Source organism: Mercenaria mercenaria, chromosome 5 (genome assembly GCF_021730395.1).
Source record: "Mercenaria mercenaria strain notata chromosome 5, MADL_Memer_1, whole genome shotgun sequence".
NCBI classification, from domain to species: domain Eukaryota; kingdom Metazoa; phylum Mollusca; class Bivalvia; order Venerida; family Veneridae; genus Mercenaria; species Mercenaria mercenaria.
Genome location: NC_069365.1, coordinates 5,400,305 through 5,420,603, shown reverse-complemented (window position 1 = coordinate 5,420,603; position 20,299 = coordinate 5,400,305). Strand labels below are relative to the sequence as shown.

At 37.2% G+C, this 20,299-nt stretch overlaps 1 protein-coding gene across 1 annotated transcript; it reads left to right on the top strand.

Moving 5' to 3' along the window:
- The first annotated feature begins 147 nt into the window (after positions 1-147).
- On the top strand, positions 148-7,991 carry LOC123556323 (proline-rich transmembrane protein 2-like). The gene is made up of 4 exons (XM_045346945.2): positions 148-303; positions 2,939-3,075; positions 4,009-4,125; positions 7,713-7,991. Exons 1-4 carry the CDS (start codon positions 291-293, stop codon positions 7,893-7,895), a joined length of 450 nt encoding a protein of 149 aa, XP_045202880.1. The 5' UTR covers positions 148-290; the 3' UTR covers positions 7,896-7,991.
- Positions 7,992-20,299: the final 12,308 nt, after the last annotated feature.

The following is a 20,299-nucleotide window of genomic DNA, read 5'->3' as shown; positions in this document are numbered from 1 at the left end:
TCTCAGGACCCCGCTATTCCAAATAAAAATTACAACATTGGGATAAGAGTCACGTGTATGTGTACTTTACACCTGGCACACTAAAGAAAAGAAGACTGTCCTGGAATTGAAGCATCTCTTATATCTTTCACTATACAATATGTTAGTAAATAAGCCTAGAAAAACATAAAATTTGTTGTCACTGAAACATCCTCTGCCTTTTAAGTACATTTTCCGATATCGATTGACAAGGAAGTTTTTAAGGGTGTTATTTCTTATTTCATTTAGATTTGGACGTTCGAAAGACCACGATGGAAAATAAAGGTAAAATATCTTTATAAAACATTAACGATAAAAATAACAAAATTGTTTTTTTTTTTTTTAGTTTTTTTTTTTTAAACTTCGTTTTTTTTTTCTGCGCGGAACATTTAAGAATTCGACATCAGAAATTATCATTTAGTCTTTTTTTTGACATTTTGACCTATTATCCCAGTAAAATGTGTAGAACGGTCTTACAGCATACTAAGGGCCGGAGATTTTAATATTAAGAAGTCGTGTAATAAAACTTGATATTTTTGCCTTTATTATTTGATAAATAAAATAGAATCCCGCAAATAAGGCCACCTAAAGTTCCTTTAAAAATTTGCGTTATACCAAAGTAATCTGATTACTATTGTGGATTCATTCAAAATTTACAAAAAAGTAAATCATTATCTACGGTTTAGGACTAAGTAGTACATCATTAAGTATTGGTTTGTTTTGGCCAAAAGGGACGTATTATATGATGGCATGTTCGTTTATCCGTCTGTTCGACTATCTGTTCGTCATACTAGTATTTCATGTCTGCAACTTAGCTCAATAACTATTTAAAGTATTGTCTTTAAACTTGGCACAAAGGTAGTGATTAGTGCAGAGTACATGAGTCAGGTCTGTGGGTCAATAGCCAAGGTTACAAATCAAAATTGTCCTTCTATTCCGTGTACGGAACATAAGTAAATAATCATTCAAGGTATTGACTATGATTTCGGCATTTTTATAAACAGAAAGGAGTTTGCTTGGTAACAGAGAGGAAGCAGTATCATGCATGTGCGCTTATGACTAGGAACTAGATAGAAAGACATCACGTAATTACCGCTTTTACGTGTTATGGTTTATGACAGAATCAGCAAAGTAATAATTTCCATTTCGTAACTATTAACGAATATTTAAACAGAGATGGATGGCGACAAAAATGTCGGCGTAAAGTTATAACAGAATATCCAAGCAATGACTGCACTATTGATATGTTATAAAAGAAGCAGGAAGATTTGTTTGTTTGTTTGTTTTGGGTTTAACGCCGTTTTTCAACAGTATTTCAGTCATGTAACGGCGGGCAAATAACCTAACCAGTGTTTCTGGATTCTGTACCAGTATAGACCTGTTCTTCGCAAGTAACTGCCAACTTCACCACATGAATTATCAGAGGTGGAGAACGAATTATTTCAGACACAACGCCTTTTATCAAATCGTCACGGAGAGCATACGCCCCGCCCGGGGATCGAACTCGCAACCCCGCGATCCATAGACCAACGCTCTCCCTACTGAGCTAAGCGGGCGGACCAGGAGCAGAGCAGGAAGAGTTAACAAATATGTCAGATGGTTTAAATATAACCAAACCTATTTTGTTAGAGATATGCAGCAAAGGTTGTTGTTTTTTCCGGTCTCGCCATTATATTTAACCTAAACCCTGCTAAATTAAAAAATACAACAACAGCCATTGCGAAGACATTTGAGCCGTGCCATGAGAAAACCAACATAGTGGGTTTGCGACCAGCATGGATCCAGACCAGCCTGCGCATCCGCGCAGTCTGGTCAGGATCCATGCTGTTCGCTAACAGTTTCTCTAATTCCAATAGGCTTTGAAAGCGAACAGCATGGATCCTGACCAGACTGCGCGGATGCGCAGGCTGGTCTGGATCCATGCTGGTCGCAAACCCACTATGTTGGTTTTCCCATGGCACGGCTCATTTGTGAATGATCGACCATTTCTGGTTAAGGTCACCTCTAACAAAGGTTCGAAGAGGTTCAATTCGGACTTGAATGCCAGGGAAGAATGGCGTCAGAACGCGATAGTGTAAAGATATCATCTAAGCTGAAGGGTGTTCTATAGCAAACGGACCTATGGTAGCACATAACTACGGAGCAACAGACGAAATAAGGGGCTGGTTTACAAGCACTTCCAGTTAGTAGAGGGGGTCAAGTTAAATATACCAGACCCACTATATTTGTTAGAGGTATGTGGCAAAGTTGATCAACACAAAAAATATTAAGATATGTACGCGATGGCATGCCTAGTACTACGTAAATTTATATATCAGTCTGGATGTGAAAAACAAACTTGAAAAAGAGCAGAAAAATATACATAAGTCATTAAGGAAAGAGTGAAAGGAATGTTTCTATCGATGTTGTCTGGACGATTACAGCTAGCAAACTGGTTCGAGGGCGTGACAAATATATGAACGGACTTCTCGTAATTTTTGCCGCTAAGGTTTGTAAAATTACAAATTAAACCGTAAAGGGAAGTCAACTGATGTATATCAGCGGACAAGTCATCTCTTACAACATGAAAATTAGGTCACATTTGTCACCAAAAATAATAATTTATTTCTACAAGACAACGTAAATGCATATGTGTATGTGGCAATGTGACGATGTTCACGTCTGCATGTAAACATATGTGTATATGGCAATATGTGGCAATGGGACATTGTGCACGTCCTCAGACCAAACGTCAAGGAAACAACAATGTCAAATCTGTCCGTCCAGAGCATAACATAATAAACATTATTTTTACATATATTTGACAGGAAATCTAAAGAAAAGTGTTTTGTTTGTTTTGGGTTTAACGCCGTTTTTCAACAATAAAAGTAAAGGATACTTAATGGAAGATTAAGAATTGGTATTGCCAATTATTTTACAGGATATGATCAGCAAGGTCCTCCGCCGGCCTATAATCAGCCCCCGGCAGTGGCTTACCAAGGGCAACCTGCCGGCTACCAAGGACAACCGGCAGAAGGGTATCAACCACAGGGATATGGCCAACCTCCCCAGACAGTTGTAAGTATTCCAAACGTGTCCATATCAAACTGATTCATTCAATGACAACAATTAAATCTTGATACATCATTTTCAGTTCTTTAGAGTATTTCAGTGATATGAAAGCCATATAGCGAAGTACAATATCATGCTTTTTTACCAAAAATAAAAACCATATTGAGATTTCAAATAACATACAAGCAAATAATCTATTTGAGAAAAAACAACAACAACAACAACAAACAACAACAACAACAAAAGAAAAAAGAACAACAAAACAACAACAACAACAAAAAAAAAATAATAACAACAACAACAACAAACAAACAACAAAAACACCAAGCAACCTTTAAAGATATTCCCATGACATTAACAACAATCACCAATAAAACTAAATAAAAAATATAATTGTCACATCCTATATTGCTCAATAAACCATATTTCATTTTAAGAATATGGAGCTTTATTTTGGATTACTCCATAAGTAACATTGAGTAGACACTTCCTGTTTGTGTAAACAGCTTTACTTTAAGTGGAATTGCGTGCGATCGCCGTGTTGACCACAGACGAATTTATGACATCAGTCCAGAGTTTGACAGAGATCCTACAAGCGTTAACTTTTTGTAGGTTAGAAAATCAAATAACAGCTTTTTGACTATTGACAACCGTCCTATTCGATTTTATTTGTTAAAACACACATGTGGTGTTTCTATAGTGTATGCAAGTGGCTGCCTGCAGACAACTTGCATCAGCGCAATGTATGTCTATCGTACTATTATCAAGTAGATCAGCTGTTGACTAAGTACTGTTTCCTTGACAGCATCTGTATCGTAAACGTTGACCTATATATAGTAAACACAACAGACTACTAAAAAATGTACAAAAACTTACAGTAATGCACACATTGTCAAATAATAAAAGGAATTAAGATTAATTTTTATTTTTATATTTCAGGTAGTCACCCAGACTGGTCCAATTGTACCGCGGCCGCCTGACTATCTCATACCGTCTATAGTTGCCTGTTTTTGTTTCTGGCCAACTGGACTGTTTGCCCTAAAATATGCTCTGAGGGTAAATCATTTTACTTTATTTCACTGGACTTGTATTCATGGCGTTAAACCTTTAATTGCGTTTATTTTCGATTTTCATTTTTTTTAGCCCATGGATGCTTATGCTTTTTTACTTGAAATAATTGTGTTAATAATTGTTTTCATGTATATATATTATTAGACACATGTTGCTCATGTATATACGTTATGCTCTCCACTATTGGAGGAAATAAAGAATCTATCTATCTATCCATACGGCTAAAAAATATACTTTACTTCATCGGACTCTATGCCATAAATTCAGCCATATGGGTAAATATTTTAATTCATTTCTATATATTAAGACATTTACTGGGCTTTGTTCTATGATCTAAGTCGTAACATACTGTCTTTGAGAGTGTTTGTCATATAAGGATCTGTTGCACTTTCTCATGAAATAAAATTGACTGGAATCATCTTACTAAATGCAATGTAAGTAAATAATTCAAACTTCACTGGTCTTTGTTCAGTTATATTAGTTCATAACATTTTATTTCACTGTACTTAGTTCCATACGGAAAATATTTTATTGTCCTACACTCCAGGTGTAACTGTACTTTAATTCGCTCGACATAATTGTGTCCATGCCATGAGGGTGAAAAAACTTCTGTACAAAACCAATAGTGGTCATACTGTCAAAACATCACATTTATGGGTCGAAAATTAAATAAAAACTTCACGTTTAATCTGTCAGGCAAAACTTTGCTGAACTGTAAACTCATTATTCTTGTTTCACAAAGAAAGATTCTAAATGTTTATAGTCTTGTATATACTTCACTTCCTATTGATTTATTTTACAGTAACTATGACCTTATTGTTAAACTATGTTTATTGTAATATGTATATATGTATGACGAGAAACTGTGTACAGTTTAAGTCATAAAATATTCTTCTTCTTCTTCTCCTAAGTGATTTGGTAGCAGCTTTCTGTTCGTCTTGCATCTATTTACATCTGTTTAGATTAACACGGACTTACACGTACACAATTAGCAATGACTGACCTCCAATACTAATTGCTTGATTAGCCTTTCTTGCTGTAGGACAGCTGTTGTCTATTGGAAGGCTTTAGCCTGTCATGCTACACGACAGCTGTTGTTGCTTCGGTAGGTTTAGCCTGCCATGCTACACGACAGCTGTTGTCGCTTGGCTAGGTTTAGCCTGTCGTGCTACACGACAGCTGTTGTCGCTTGGCTAGGTTTAACCTGTCACGCTACACGACAGCTGTTGTCGCTTGGCTAGGTTTAGCCTACCATGCTACACGGCAGCTGTTGTCACTTGGCTTAGGGCTAGGTTTAGCCTGCCATGCTACACGACAGCTATTGTTGCTTGGCTAGGTTTAGCCTGCCATGCTACACGACAACTTTTGTCGCTTGCCTGGCCTGCAATACTATACGAATGTGACTGTTGCATGGTTGGCCTGACATACTTATTCACTCATGTCAATTAGTAATAAAACAATGCAAAATACATCCTTATTGACGATGTTCTAAGACATTATAATAAAAGTTAAAGGTTTGTTTTCTAAGTTTAAGTATGGGCCTAATTTGACTGCTTACTACACATTATTTATTGTCGCTTGGTCGTCCTGTCATACTACAGGGTAGATATTGTCCCTTGACGGGTCTGCCATACAGCAGGGCAGCTATTGTCCCTTGACTGGCCTGCCATACAGCAGGGCAGCTATTGTCCCTCGACTGGCCTGCCATACAGCAGGGCATCTATTGTCCCTCGACGGGCCTGCCATACAGCAGGGCATCTATTGTCCCTCGACGGGCCTGCCATACAGCAGGGCATTTATTGTCCCTCGACGGGCCTGCCATACAGCAGGGTAGCTATTGTCCCTTGACTGGCCTGCCATTCAGCAGGGTATCTATTGTCCCTTGACTGGCCTGCCATACAAGGTAGTATTGTCTCGTCTCTTGACTGGCTTACCATACAACATGGTATCTATTGTCGCTTGACTAGCCTACCACTACAGTATACTATAGTAGCTATTATTACGCCACTCTTTTGTCTACAGAGATAAAATCCCATTTCCCGAGAAAGAGATATTTTGACTATCAAAAACATTTTCAACCTTTTTGACACGTGATTAAGCGAAATTGACAGCCAGGTCATGTGATCGCGCTGATATTTTGAATGCCATGAAAGGGCAATTAACTGCTTCAAGTTTTTAGCCATATGATTGCCTCCCTTGTGCACATATATTGTAGTGACGTCACTATTCAATGTGTACACAGGCGATTACCGCGCTAAAGATGAAACTGTTAAATGAATTGTCATAGGACGCAAATAATATAATCTACATGAAACATGTCTCAAATACCATTATTTACCTATTTTATACTTTCAGGAACGTATTGTAAAAGAATCTATTTTTTGTCACGTAGTTAGCAGTCAGTAGTAGTCAATATTCATTTCGTAAGCCGTAACATTACTATCGTAGGTCGTATCACTTGCACTAATCCAGAGTTATACTAATTATCTCCCTTGGCCCTTCCCATGAACCCTTTGAAAAGTCCGTTTTATTTGACCTGGCGGTGCGGAGTTAATTTCTGACATATGCAAATAATGTTAATCTCAAAAAACGAGCAAAATAGGTAGAGCAATATAATTGTTTCATTCCGTAATCTTTGGTAAACCAACGACTAAAATTCAACGCTGCATTGGTTACATGTACTACATACCCTGCACAAAAATGTAGTGGACCGTCGCGAAACAACGCCCCGCCAGGTCAAATAAAATGCACTATATGTCATCTGCCATTATTGTTATTGTATGAACAATAAACATACATTGTCTAAAATTATTATATATATTTACAGGTATGTTCTGATGTCCTAATATATATTGTTAGTTACATAAATATGTGTTCTAAATAACTTAGGCTTTTGAATGTAACTGATATGTTGTTTTAAAGTACATTTGATGACATTTATTGAACACCGATTGACAAATGAACCTTTTGTTATGTCATCTGCCATTATTGTTATTGTATGAACAATAAACATACATTGTCTAAATATATCATTATATGTATTTACAGCGCCCGTCTCATATGTACAAAAACCCGCATAAAACAAGTGCCCCGTGACAGAATTAAAAGTATTTTTAAACATTTTATATACAAAATTGTGTTCGGTATAATAAAATAAATATCATATGGCAGCGTGTGTGACATTGATATTGTCAGCCCTCGAAACGGAATGTCACCACTCGGCTTTCGCCTCGGGTGACATTCTGCCCTCGGGTTGACAATATCAATGTCACTTACGCTGCCATATGATATTTATATAATATCGCTTGACTAGCCTACCATACTACAGTATACTAGTAGCTAATATCGCTTGATTGGCCTGCCGTTATATGATTGGCCTGCCGTTCTATGATTGTCCTGCCGTTCTATGATTGGCCTACCGTTCTTTGATTGGCCTGCCACGCTACACGTTATTTTGTAGTGATAACTGACTTTATATGTACTCAGATAGTTTAGTCTCATTGTTCTCATTTAAAATGATACATGTAAACGATATTTTTACCTCAAAATACATGCATACGTTATATTTACAGGCTAACTCCCTTGTCGGACAAGGGGACATGCCCGGCGCCCAGGCTGCATCCAATACGGCTCGAACTCTCATGATAGTCAGTATAGTCGTTGGTGTTGTCTGGGTAGGAATCGTCATCATCCTGTCAGCCACAGGGACTCTGGAAACATATTCCTACAGGACACATGCATACAGAACGTACTAAGGACAACGGCTTTATAAAATTTTGACTGGTTATTAGATATTCGTGTTGTTTCAACACTTCCTGGTATCTCTGTCACTGCATAAATTATAAATATTGTGTGTTTTTGTCTCAATTTATTAGCTCTTCTTAAATTGTTTTATTTGTAAATTTATAAAAATCGCCAAAATTCTCTAATTGAAAGGTGTCGGGAGGAAACGATGTATAATCTTGACTTATTCTTGTACGTTTTAAGTCTTATCATGCTAGACACTATGGATTCTGACTTCGCGACCAGTGTAGATCATAATCAGCCTGCATATCCGTGCAGTCTGATCAAGAAAACTTAACTTCTAAGAGCGGAGACCCTACTTTCTTGATGTCGGTTAAGCCCCCTTTTTACGGGTATATTGATACCTCCTGTCCACCAACACGTATAAGGAATATTGTTGAATTGCCTTTGCCTTTTACAAGTTTAGTAATATCGTTAAATTTATGTAATGTTAAACTAAAACAGACACCGGTATTTTTAAATCAAATAAAATATGAAAATATGAAAATGTTTTTCAGTTCATGTTATGGTTCTGTGAATGGCATCGCTTGTAATTACACGTCATGTTTAACAATAACGCAGTGATCTTCACTAAACAAACGAAACAACAGCAACTTCAGCATCAGTCATTACAACAACAACAACAACAACAACAACAACAACAACAAAAACAACACTTATGTCCTTTACAAAATAAATCAAGTGTTGGGAAATATGTTTTCTCGTAAGCTTTATTGATAGTGAGAAAGAATATTATGCATTGGCATCGCGGGTAACACTTAATTTTAAGCGCATCTGACAGCTAATTGTGAAAATACTAGTATACTAGTATGTACTGGACAAAATTATTCACCGCATCTAGTTAGCAGATATATTTTCCTTGATAGGTAAGGTAAGGGAAGTAACCCTGTTACATAGATATATAGACTATATACCAATAAAAGAAATTGTTCTTTGTTTCATATAATATTCAGCTACTTCAGATCAATTTTGATACAGTTTCTAGATTTTCACTCCGTCGTAGACCTATTTTCTACAAGATATCAAGAAAACGAAAAGGAAAAGGGGTGTTGAATAGTATGCAGTGCATGTCAACTGAAGTTAGGTACCCTCATATTGCCGCATTTCAGAAAGCGGTCCGTAGAATAAACACCCTACATTCGTTTTCATGTAAACAACTCGAAAACATGCGAATATAAGCATGAAAAGTGTCTTATTTTATGTAGAATTTATTCCACCAGTGAAATAATGCCAAATTGGGCCCCCGGGGTTTACGCGCAAATGTGCGAAAAATGGAAAAATTAGGATCTATTTATTAGGGACTTATTTCGATACACCACGGAAGCACATTTTTGACCGAATTACTGCTATATAACCTATATTTCTGACATTGTTACTCCCCCGCTTTTCAAATAAGATGGGGATAAGCATACACAATGATACATGCATTAAAAGAGAAAGGAGTAAAACAAATTAAAATTAGTAATTGACAGTCTGACAAACTGTAACCCGAGAGCTATATATTTCCATTCGCACCGATAGAATCTTTTTCTTGTTTGTCTTATTATTCAATTAATAGAAAAATAAGTTAAAACGAACGCTTTTCTGTTAAGCACTATTTTATTATGGAAGCATATGAATTTAAGCTTTCATTCATAAATTTCAGCACGTGAGTTATCTTACACCGAGTTTTTCCAGCACCGACAAAAGCACGGGGGAAAACATACATACTGAACAATTCTTCCAATACAAAGAGACACCAAATTCTTAAAAAGTGTGGACAGCACAACTTTGATTTGCTTAATCCATGTTTGATAAACATCCATATTCTACAGCGGAGAGCGGAGCTCAATAGAGTTTAAAACATTAATGGTGTGGGCCGTTGCTTGGTCCTTGACATTGTTATAATTTTTGTGACGGCAGACTGCTGTTGCTCTTTTATCAAAATTTCTATCAACATTTCTTAATTTTGTTTTTCTCTTGCTCCACCTGCACTTGTTATTGTAAATACTTATTTAAATCTAAATACATTTAAATTTCTAAATATATATATGATTTCAGTTGCCTATATACTATAGGTGCTATTGACCATACGAACAATCGTCTTAATGGCAACTGTTCATCACTAGTGAGATTTGGAAGGATAAACAGCTGTTTCTGTAACAACTTTAAATTCCCAAGCATTATTTCATAATTCGCTACGCTCAAACAAAAATAAATTATCTATCCCGTAATCAAAGAGAATCAACGGGAGAAAAAAAAAAAAAACACATGAGGGGCGTTCAATAATAATGTTACTCCGTGTGTAGCTCCGTAACCGGTGTTTATTTTTGAATGCGGTTTTTAGCATATTATAGAGAAATTTATTGGGAACAAAATGCCATATGAATGAAAAAAAAAAAAACAACATAAAAACTGTAGATTCAAAGTAAAGATATAATCATTTGAGAGAGGTGTACTCAGGTATACTGGACCATAGCACAAATGATTATAACTTAGCTTTGTCCTGGGCATCCAGGGTCTCAGAAAAATAGAATAACTTGTAAAATCACAAAATTCTATTTTTCTACGAAATACCGCTAGTGGTGATGAGTTTTGAGTTTGTTTTTAACTACTTATTGCGTTTTTCATTTTACAAAACAGCTAAACTATCTAAACTCGAGGTTGATTTCATCTGGAATGAGTCTCGAGATAGATTAATTGAAGTTGTAAGAACTTGTTTCGCAATCGAGAATTAAGAAATTAGTATCAACATAAAATACAAGAATTTTTTTCAGCGATGAACATCACGCCTGACAAAATTGAAGAGGCTTATTGTACTTAACTCCGTCGTGGAAGGGGGTAGTATAAAGAAACAAAGTTTCAACACCAGCCACCTTCTTCTGATGCCCTGACACCCATTTCCCCAAATTTATTGCCAAAAAAATACATCAATCAAAATTATTTAACGCACGAAATAATTATACATCCTACACCTCAATACCTTTTCAAATACGGTAATACCTCGATTTCTTTAAACCTAGGATATACTTATATAATAAATTCTTATAACCAGCAAATATTTTATTACTAATGTCGTCTACACATTTACTTTATCAGCGTTTCGTGAATTTAGCATCTGTCACAAGACTTTTGTCTTTGTATCATTATTTACTTGACTGTTTCCAGGAATGTAGAGATACATTTCACGGAAGTTGGAAGTTTTGAAACGACATGTTCATGGCAAGGACGATTGTGATATTACAAAACATAAAACAGATGGCAAACAGTAATTTTTAGTAATTAACTTGGTCTAGAAATCAATATAATGCTTACAACATTTTCCTATAACTGCAATATTTAAAAGAGAATTTACCGTAAATGTACTTGATGAATGAAAATTAATAAGAGTCTATTGAATAGCTTCATCATTTTGTCGGTTTTGAAATTTTGCATAAGTCAAAGTTTGTCCTCAGCAGTCTGATCAGTTCCTAGGCAGTTTAGAGTATTTACTGCAAGGTGATTTGCATATACTCCGTTGTACCACGTATGTAACACGTGTTACAAATGAGATCGCATACGTAACAGAAATCAAGCACATATGTAACAATTTTTGTGACGAATGTGATCGATGCCGATTTTTGATGTGACGTCTGATCACATTTGTCACATGTCATTTTCAATCGGAAAAATGAACAAAAAAGTGCATTTTTACATCTGAAACACATTTGTAACATGTTTTAGCTCACTTGTACGAAGTGGCAAAGTACTGGTTGGTTATCTGGCAATTAAACTTGGCAAGAATACCGAACGGTTATGTTCATAGTACTTCATGTGAATGTCACTTATAAATTTCCTATATAGGTTTTGGTTTGTAAGATTTCATTTTTATTAAAGGCATGAATACATGTTTTCTTGCCAGGCTTGGTGTCTGCATTCGTATGGAAACACTCTTATTTTGTATCTCTATAGGAGCGGCACGAGTAACTCCATCGGTGAGGCTGGTGCAGTGGATAGTTTTGCATATTACGAAACCGGCGGAGCGGGTTGAATTCCTAGTCAGGGCCGGAATTTCTAGAGATATTGTGTCTCTCATCCACCCAGTTAATACCTTACGTGTATCGGTGCGTTTAACCAGACCCGTAAACGAACATATGAGTGTAAACTCGTATATGAGCCAGGGTATAATTTCAATTGAAATTAATGGGAAGAACTTACCATCGACTAGAGTGTCGAGGGACACACGTTCGAGACCGGGTGAAAACTACTCGTATCTGTTGCTATTTTCGCCACTCAGTGCTGTTTCAAGCTGGGACGTTGTCGGTTACTAATATAAAGATACTGTTGTACTGATTTTAATATTACTGACATTTTTATCATCATTATCATCATCATCATAATAATAATCATCATCATCTTGGACTGGTCCATTCTAGGATCAATGGTAAGATTAACTGCCCGAAACTGTATTACCTAAATACTGTTGAAAACAGGCGCTCTGAATCCAACAAACAAAGATAATATTCATCAAAATCATTCTACAGGGTCCAAAATTTGAGACGTTTGCAGTAATAGGTGTAATATGATCACTACAGATTTTCAATAAATGGTGGTTATTTGTACCAAAGTATTTGGAAATCTGTCTAAAGCGGGTTATGATCCGGGCACAAACATATACTGTAAACCTAGAAATGTTCGCGGATACTATGTTTCGCGTTTTTCTAAACGTGGACATTTTCGCGGATACAAATATTCGCGAAACCATATCCATCGCGAATCCCGCGAAAATGAAGTCGCAAGTGAACATATTTAGTATACTAGGGTAAGTGTCACGGCATAGTTGCATTGATAGTATTCTCAAAAACGTTCAGGTTTTGTACCCTTTAATTATAAATGTACCCCCAAGCATTTTCATCCATATCAACGGTTATTATTATACCAGATTTATATAGCGCCCTTTTCATGATAAACACGTTCAAAGGCGCTTTACAAATAGGAAACGTAGCCAAAAATCATGACACAGAGCGATCTGACCAGAGGTACAGCGTGAGATAAAGCCCCCAGAACAGATAGAGCGAAATTCTTTTTAGATACGGACTTTTTCACACACCCGATTATTTACAGTCAGTAAATTGCTGTTGTTACACTGTCATTTGTTTGCCATTTAAAGGCTATAAAGCAGTATCATTTGTTAGGCGATTAAACCACTCCGAGCAGAAATAGACACATTTTACTTAGCAGAAATAGACACATTTTACTTACAAATAATATATCGCATTGACTGCCGACTACAAATTACATATGTCGTTCGACAGATGTTTCTGTTTTTATCCCCTGTTTGCCTGATGGATCGATATTGAAAAGGTTGTTACATCTACAGAAATAACTTGTCAATAAATTGAGTTAATGTGGACTTGTGCACTCGTTTTATACAGTTATGGCACTGGAATAGTGATCTATTTAAGCTGAAGCTAGAATATTTCGCGTTTTTGTTAGATCAGAGTTTTTCGCGGCTATTTAATTTCACGGAAATATACTATCCGCGAAAGGCGCTAATTTAAAAAGCGCGAAAACATTTCTAGGTTTACAGGATATTACAACAAAATAACAAAACAAATCTAAGTTCAAAGTTGTGAACTTGATCTTGGATATATACATGTAGCAACAAGGATCATGATCTCAACACACCTTCTATCCATGCTGATCATTTGTACCAAATAATTTGAAAATCTGACTTTGAATGGGCAAGTTATACCAAGGACATGAACTTATATATAACTGCACGAACGCACAGCCTCCTCTATTTCCCGGCGGGATTATAATAAAAGAAGACCTATTATATGTACCTCACAGACGGACTCAGTGGGGAGAGGGTAATTAGAAAATAAGGTGTATTTTCTTAAAATCCCATAGACATTAGTTCGCAGCACAAGGTCGGGCCCTCCTAGACTTAAGGCTAACGACTCCGTCCATGACAAGTTGTATATAATTTGTCCCTTGACATAGCAACTTCCTGTTTGTCAACCAACTTGAAACAGCTCTGGATGAAGAAAGACAGCTACAAATGTATGTCGCCACCGGGTTCGAACCAGTGACCTGGGCATGTGGGTCTACATTTCAGCAAGTCGAGGCAACAGTAGAAGTAGCTGAAGTTGTAATCATATTAAAGAGGTAGTGGCAGTGGATGCAGAAATGATTATAAAAATTGAGCCACGTCACGGCATTCGGACATTTTCGTCAATTTCCGGAAAGTCTATATTTAGGCTGACCTGTGCATTTATGCATCTGAATCAGGGTCAGAAAATTTCATATTCAGGTAGAATAAGCCTTCTTTGAAATAACAGCAAACGGTGTGGGCCATGATCAGACTGCGCGGATGCGCAGGCTGATCTGGGCCCACACTGGTTGCAAAGCCTCGAAGATTCCCGAAGGCCTATTTTCTCACGATGCGGCTCTGTAGGACCACATACGTAACAGATCGCATTTTTAACAGGTGTTACAAATGCGATCGCATATGTAACACGTGTTACAAATGAGATCGCATACGTAACAGAAATCAAGCACATATGTAACAATTTTAGTGACGAATGTGATCGATGCCGATTTTTGATGTGACATCTGATCACATTCGTCACATGTCATTTTCAATCGGAAAAATGAACAAAAAAGTGCATTTTTACATCTGAAACACATTTGTAACATGTTTAAGCTCACTTGTACGAAGGTACAAAGTAAGCTAAGGACCACATTTGTAACAGATCGCATTTGTAACAGATTTCGTACGTATGCGATCGCATTCGTAACAGGTCAAATGTGCTACGAATGTGTTTGTCCAACATGGGGGTTGACATGAGAAGCACATATGTATCATGTTGAGTTTTATACTGCAAAATGTTCAATGAGTTGGTTGTCATCGCAACATCATTAAATGACTGCCATAAGCATATCACAAGTTAGCGTCGTCGTCGTCGAGGTCAATGACATCATAAAATTATTTGAGCCGCATCATGAGAAAATGGGCCTTCGGGAATCTTCGAGGCTTTGCAACCAGTGTGGGCCCAGATCAGCCTGCGCATCCGCGCAGTCTGATCATGGCCCACACCGTTCGCTGTTATTTCAAAGAAGGCTTACTCTACCTGAATATGAAATTTTCTGACCCTGATTCAGATGCATAAATGCACAGGTCAGCCTAAATATAGACTTTTCGGAAATTCACGAAAATGTCCGAATGCCAATTTTTCCGTGACGTGGCTCATTTTTATAATCATTTCTGCATCCACAGCCACTACCACTTTAATATGAGTACCACTTCAGCTACTTCTACTGTTACCTCGACTTGCTGAAATGTAGACCCACATGCCCAGGTCACTGGTTCGAACAAGGTGGCGACATACATTTGTAGCTGTCTTTCGTCATCCAGAGCTGTTTCAAGTTGGTTGACAAACAGGAAGCTGCTATGTCACGGTACAAATTATATACAACATGTGCTGCGAACTAATGTCTATGGGATTTTAAGAAAATACACCTTATTTTCTAATTAACCTCACCCCACTGAGTCCGTCTGTGAGATACATGTAATAGGCCTTCTTTTATAATAGAGGAGGCTGTGCGTTCGTGCAGTGATATAAATAAGTTCATGTCCTTGGTATAACTTGACCATTCAGTCAGATTTTCAAATTGTTTGGTACAAATGATCAGCATGGATAGGTGTGTTGAGATCATGATCCTTGTTGCTGCATGTATATATCCAAGATGAAGTTTACAGCTTTGAACTCAGATTTGTTTTGTTATTTTGTTGTAATACATGTATATATGTTTGTGCCCGGATCATAACCCGCTTTAGTCAGATTTCATAAATACCTTGGTACAAATAACCACCATTTATTGACAATCTGTAGTGATCATATTACACCTATTACTGCAAACGTCACAAATTTTGGGACCCTGTAGAATGGTTTTGATGAATATTATCTTTGTTTGTTGGATTCAGAGCGCCTGTTTTCAACAGTATTTAGTTTCGGGCAGTTAATCTTACCATTGATCCTAGAACGGACCAGTCCAAGATGATGATGATGATTATTATTATGATGATGATGATAATGCTGATAAAAATGTCAGTAATATTAAAATGAGTACAGCAGTATCTTTATATTAGTAACCGACAACGTCCCAGCTTGAAACAGCACTGAGTGGCAAAAATAGCAACAGATACGAGTAGTTTTCACCCTGTCTCGAACGTGTGTCCCTCGACACTCTAGTCGATGGTTAGTTCTTCCCATTAATTTCAATTGAAATTATACCCTGGCTCATATACGAGTTTACACTCATATGATCGTTTACAGGTCTGGTAAAATGCACTTATACACGTACTTGGTATTAACTGGGTGGATGAGAGACACAATATCTCTGGAAATTCCGGCTCTGACTAGGAATTCAACCCGCTCCGCCGGTTTCGTAATCTGCAAAACTATCCACTGCACCAGCTTCGCCGATGGAGTTACTCGTACCGTTCCTATAGAGATACAAAATAAGAGTGTTTCCATGCGAATGTAGACACCAGGCCTGGTAAGAAAACTCTCATAGTGAATATAATCCAATAAAGTTCACGTCAGGATTTTAAGTTGGACATATTTCATTTGTCGTCAGTTTAAGTTTTTTATGTTTAAAGTAATGCGAATTGACAAAGATAAACAAAACGAAAACGTAAAACCTATCTTGCAGCGAACCCGCGGACACCGACGACATCAGGATCAGAACAATAGCCATTAGCAGTCCTCGAATAGTCAAGCTATAGTCACTATATTTAAGTATACGTAGATGTATATATATCCAGTGTTCAGCTTTAACAAGACTTTCTATGCTAGCTGAGACTGCCTTGATCTTGATTTTCGAGTGCACTTTATTTGTTGCTGAAGCGATACAAGCAGCGAAAGTTGAACAGGGATTGCATGTGGTGTATCTTCCCCTTTAATCATACATATTCATATACATATATTCATGCATTTAATAAGAATGAAATCTTACAAACCAAAACCTATATGGGAAATATATAAGTGACATGTACATGAAGTACTATGAACAGACCAGTCATGATAACCGTTCGGTATTCTTGCCAAGTTTAATTGCCAGATAACCAACCAGTACCAATATATTAACCTAACCGGAAAATCCCTCTATCAACAAGAGGGTCGTCATGGCCCACTATTGCTCACATGAGTAATACTACACTATACATGTTATTAAATCTGCGATCTTGCCATTTTAGGGGTCATAATTCTTAAGACAAATAGCGTGATATGGATACTCTTCGAGGAAAAAAGATATATAGCTCCTACAAAACTTGCACAGAACTTAATATAGATCTATATCTCGGTTCCTTTCGAAAACCAGCCATATCACCTTATTCGTCTAGGAGTTATGACCCCTGGAATGGCAATAATTACTGATTTTAGCCTTGTGAACCCGATTAAGACCACATGTTTTGTTATTTTAACTCAATATGCATACAACTGGTATATCTATAAGATCCCGGTTCCTTTCAAAGACAACCGTATTGCACCATTTATTTGACTTCGAGTTACGGCCCCTGATTTGGTAAAAAATGCTGCTTGTGAACACAGTGGAGACTACATTTATTATTTGATTTTCATTAAACTTATATAGAATCTCACTTCCTTGAACACAATAGAGGCCATATTTATTATTTCATTTTGACCAACTTGTAGAGAAGTTATATATCTATAACATCTCGGTTCCTTACGAAAACCAGCTATATAGCAACATTTTTGCTGGAGTTATGGTCCCTTAAATGACAAAATTGCTGATTTTAGCATTGTGAACATGACAGAGATCACATTTATGATTTGTTTATGACCAAGCTTGCCTAGAAATTATATATCGTAGGAATTATATATCTTTTTTCCTCGAATAGTAGCCATATCACGCTATTTGTCTTAAGAATTATGACCCCTAAAATGGCAAAATCGCAGATTTAATAACATGTATAGTGTAGCATTACTCATGTGAGCGATAGTGGGCCATGACGACCATCTTGTTGATAGAGGGATTTCCCGGTTAGGTTAATATATTGGTACTGGTTGGTTATCTGGCAATTAAACTTGTATCGCTTCAACAACAAATAAAGTGCACTCGAAAATCAAGATCAAGGCAGTCTCAGCTAGCATAGAAAGTCTTGTTAAAGCTGAACACTGGGTATATATACATCTACGTATACTTAAAATAGTGACTAGCTTGACTATTCGAGGACTGCTAATGGATATTGTTCTGATCCTGATGTCGTCGGTGTCCGCGGGTTCGCTGCAAGATAGGTTTTTCGTTTTCGTTTTGTTTATCTTTGTCAATTTGCATTACTTTAAACATAAAAAACTTAAACTGACGACAAATGAAATATGTCCAACTTAAAACCCTGACGTGAACTTTATTGGATTATATTTACTATGAGAGTTTTCTTGCCAGGCTTGGTGTCTGCATTCGTATGGAAACACTCTTATTTTGTATCTCTATAGGAACGGCACGAGTAACTCCATCGGTGAAGCTGGTGCAGTGGATAGTTTTGCAGATTACGAAACCGGCGGAGCGGGTTGAATTCCTAGTCAGAGCCGGAATTTCTAGAGATATTGTGTCTCTCATCCACCCAGTTAATACCTTACGTGTATAGGTGCGTTTTACCAGACCTGTAAACGAACATATGAGTGTAAACTCGTATATGAGCCAGGGTATAATTTCAATCAAAATTAATGGGAAGAACTAACCATCGACTAGAGTGTCGATGGACACACGTTCGAGACCGGGTGAAAACTACTCGTATCTGTTTCTATTTTCGCCACTCAGTGCTGTTTCAAGCCGGGACGTTGTCGGTTTCTAATATAAAGATACTGTTGTACTGATTTTAATATTACTGACATTTTTATTAGCATTATCAGCATCATCATAATAATCATCATCATCATCATCTTGGTCTGGTCCGTTCTAGGATCAATGGTAAGATTAACTGCCCGAAACTGTATTACCTAAATACTGTTGAAAACAGGCGCTCTCAATCCAACAAACAAAGATAATATTCATCAAAACCATTCTACAGGGTCCCAAAATTTGAGACTTTTGCAGTAATAGGTGTAATATGATCACTACAGATTTTCGATAAATGGTGGTTATTTGTACCAAAGTATTTGGAAATCTGACTAAAGCGGGTTATGATCCGGGCACAAACATATATATTACAACAAAATAACAAAACAAATCTAAGTTCAAAGCTGTAAACTTGATCTTGGATATATACATGTAGCAACAAGGATCATGATCTCAACACACCTTCTATCCATGCTGATCATTTGTACCAAATAATTTGAAAATCTGACTTTGAATGGGCAAGTTATACCAAGGACATGCACTTTAACTGCACGAACGAACAGCCTCCACTATTTCCCGGCGGGATTATAATAAAAGAAGGCCTATTATATTTACCTCACAGACGGACTCAGTAGGGTGAGGGTAATTAGAAAATAATGTGTATTTTCTTAAAATCCCATAGACATTAGTTCGCAGCACAAGGTCGGGCCCTCCTAGACTTAAGGCTAACGACTCCGTCCATGACAAGTTGTATATAATTGTCCCATGACATAGCAACTTCCTGTTTGTCAACCAACTTGAAACAGCTCTGGATGACGAAAGACAGCTACAAATGTATGTCGCCACCGGGTTCGAACCAGTGACCTGGGCATGTGGATCTACATTTCAGCAAGTCGAAGTAACAGTAGAAGTAGCTGAAGTTGTAATCATATTAAAGTGGTAGTGGCTGTGGATGCAGACATGATTATAAAAATTGAGCCACGTCACGGAAAAATTGGCATTCGGACATTTTCGTGAATTTCCGAAAAGTCTATATTTAGGCTGACCTGTGCATTTATGCATCTGAATCAGGGTCAGAAAATTTCATATTCAGGTAGAATAAGCCTTCTTTGAAATAACAGCGAACGGTGTGGGCCATGATCAGACTGCGCGGATGCGCAGGCTGAACTGGGCCCACACTGGTTGCAAAGCCTCGAAGTTTCCCGAAGGCCCATTTTCTATTGATGCGGCTCAAATAATTTTATGATGTCATTGACCTCGATGACGACGACGCTAACTTGTGATATGCTTATGGCAGTCATTTATTGATGTTGCGATGACAACCAACTCATTGAACATTTGCAGTATAAAACTCAACATGATACATATGTGCTTCTCATGTCAACCCCCATGTTAGATAAACACATTCGTAACACATTTTACCTGTCACGAATGCGATCGCATACGTACGAAATCTGTTACAAATGCGATCTGTTACAAATGTGGTCCTACACGGCTCAAATAATTTTATGATGTCATTGACCTCGAC

Coding starts and splice junctions, on each gene's coding strand:
- LOC123556323 (XM_045346945.2), top strand. Junction 3,076..4,008: donor GCCAACCTCCCCAGACAGTT/GTAAGTATTCCA, acceptor TTTATATTTCAG/GTAGTCACCCAGACTGGTCC. Junction 4,126..7,712: donor CCCTAAAATATGCTCTGAGG/GTAAATCATTTT, acceptor TTATATTTACAG/GCTAACTCCCTTGTCGGACA.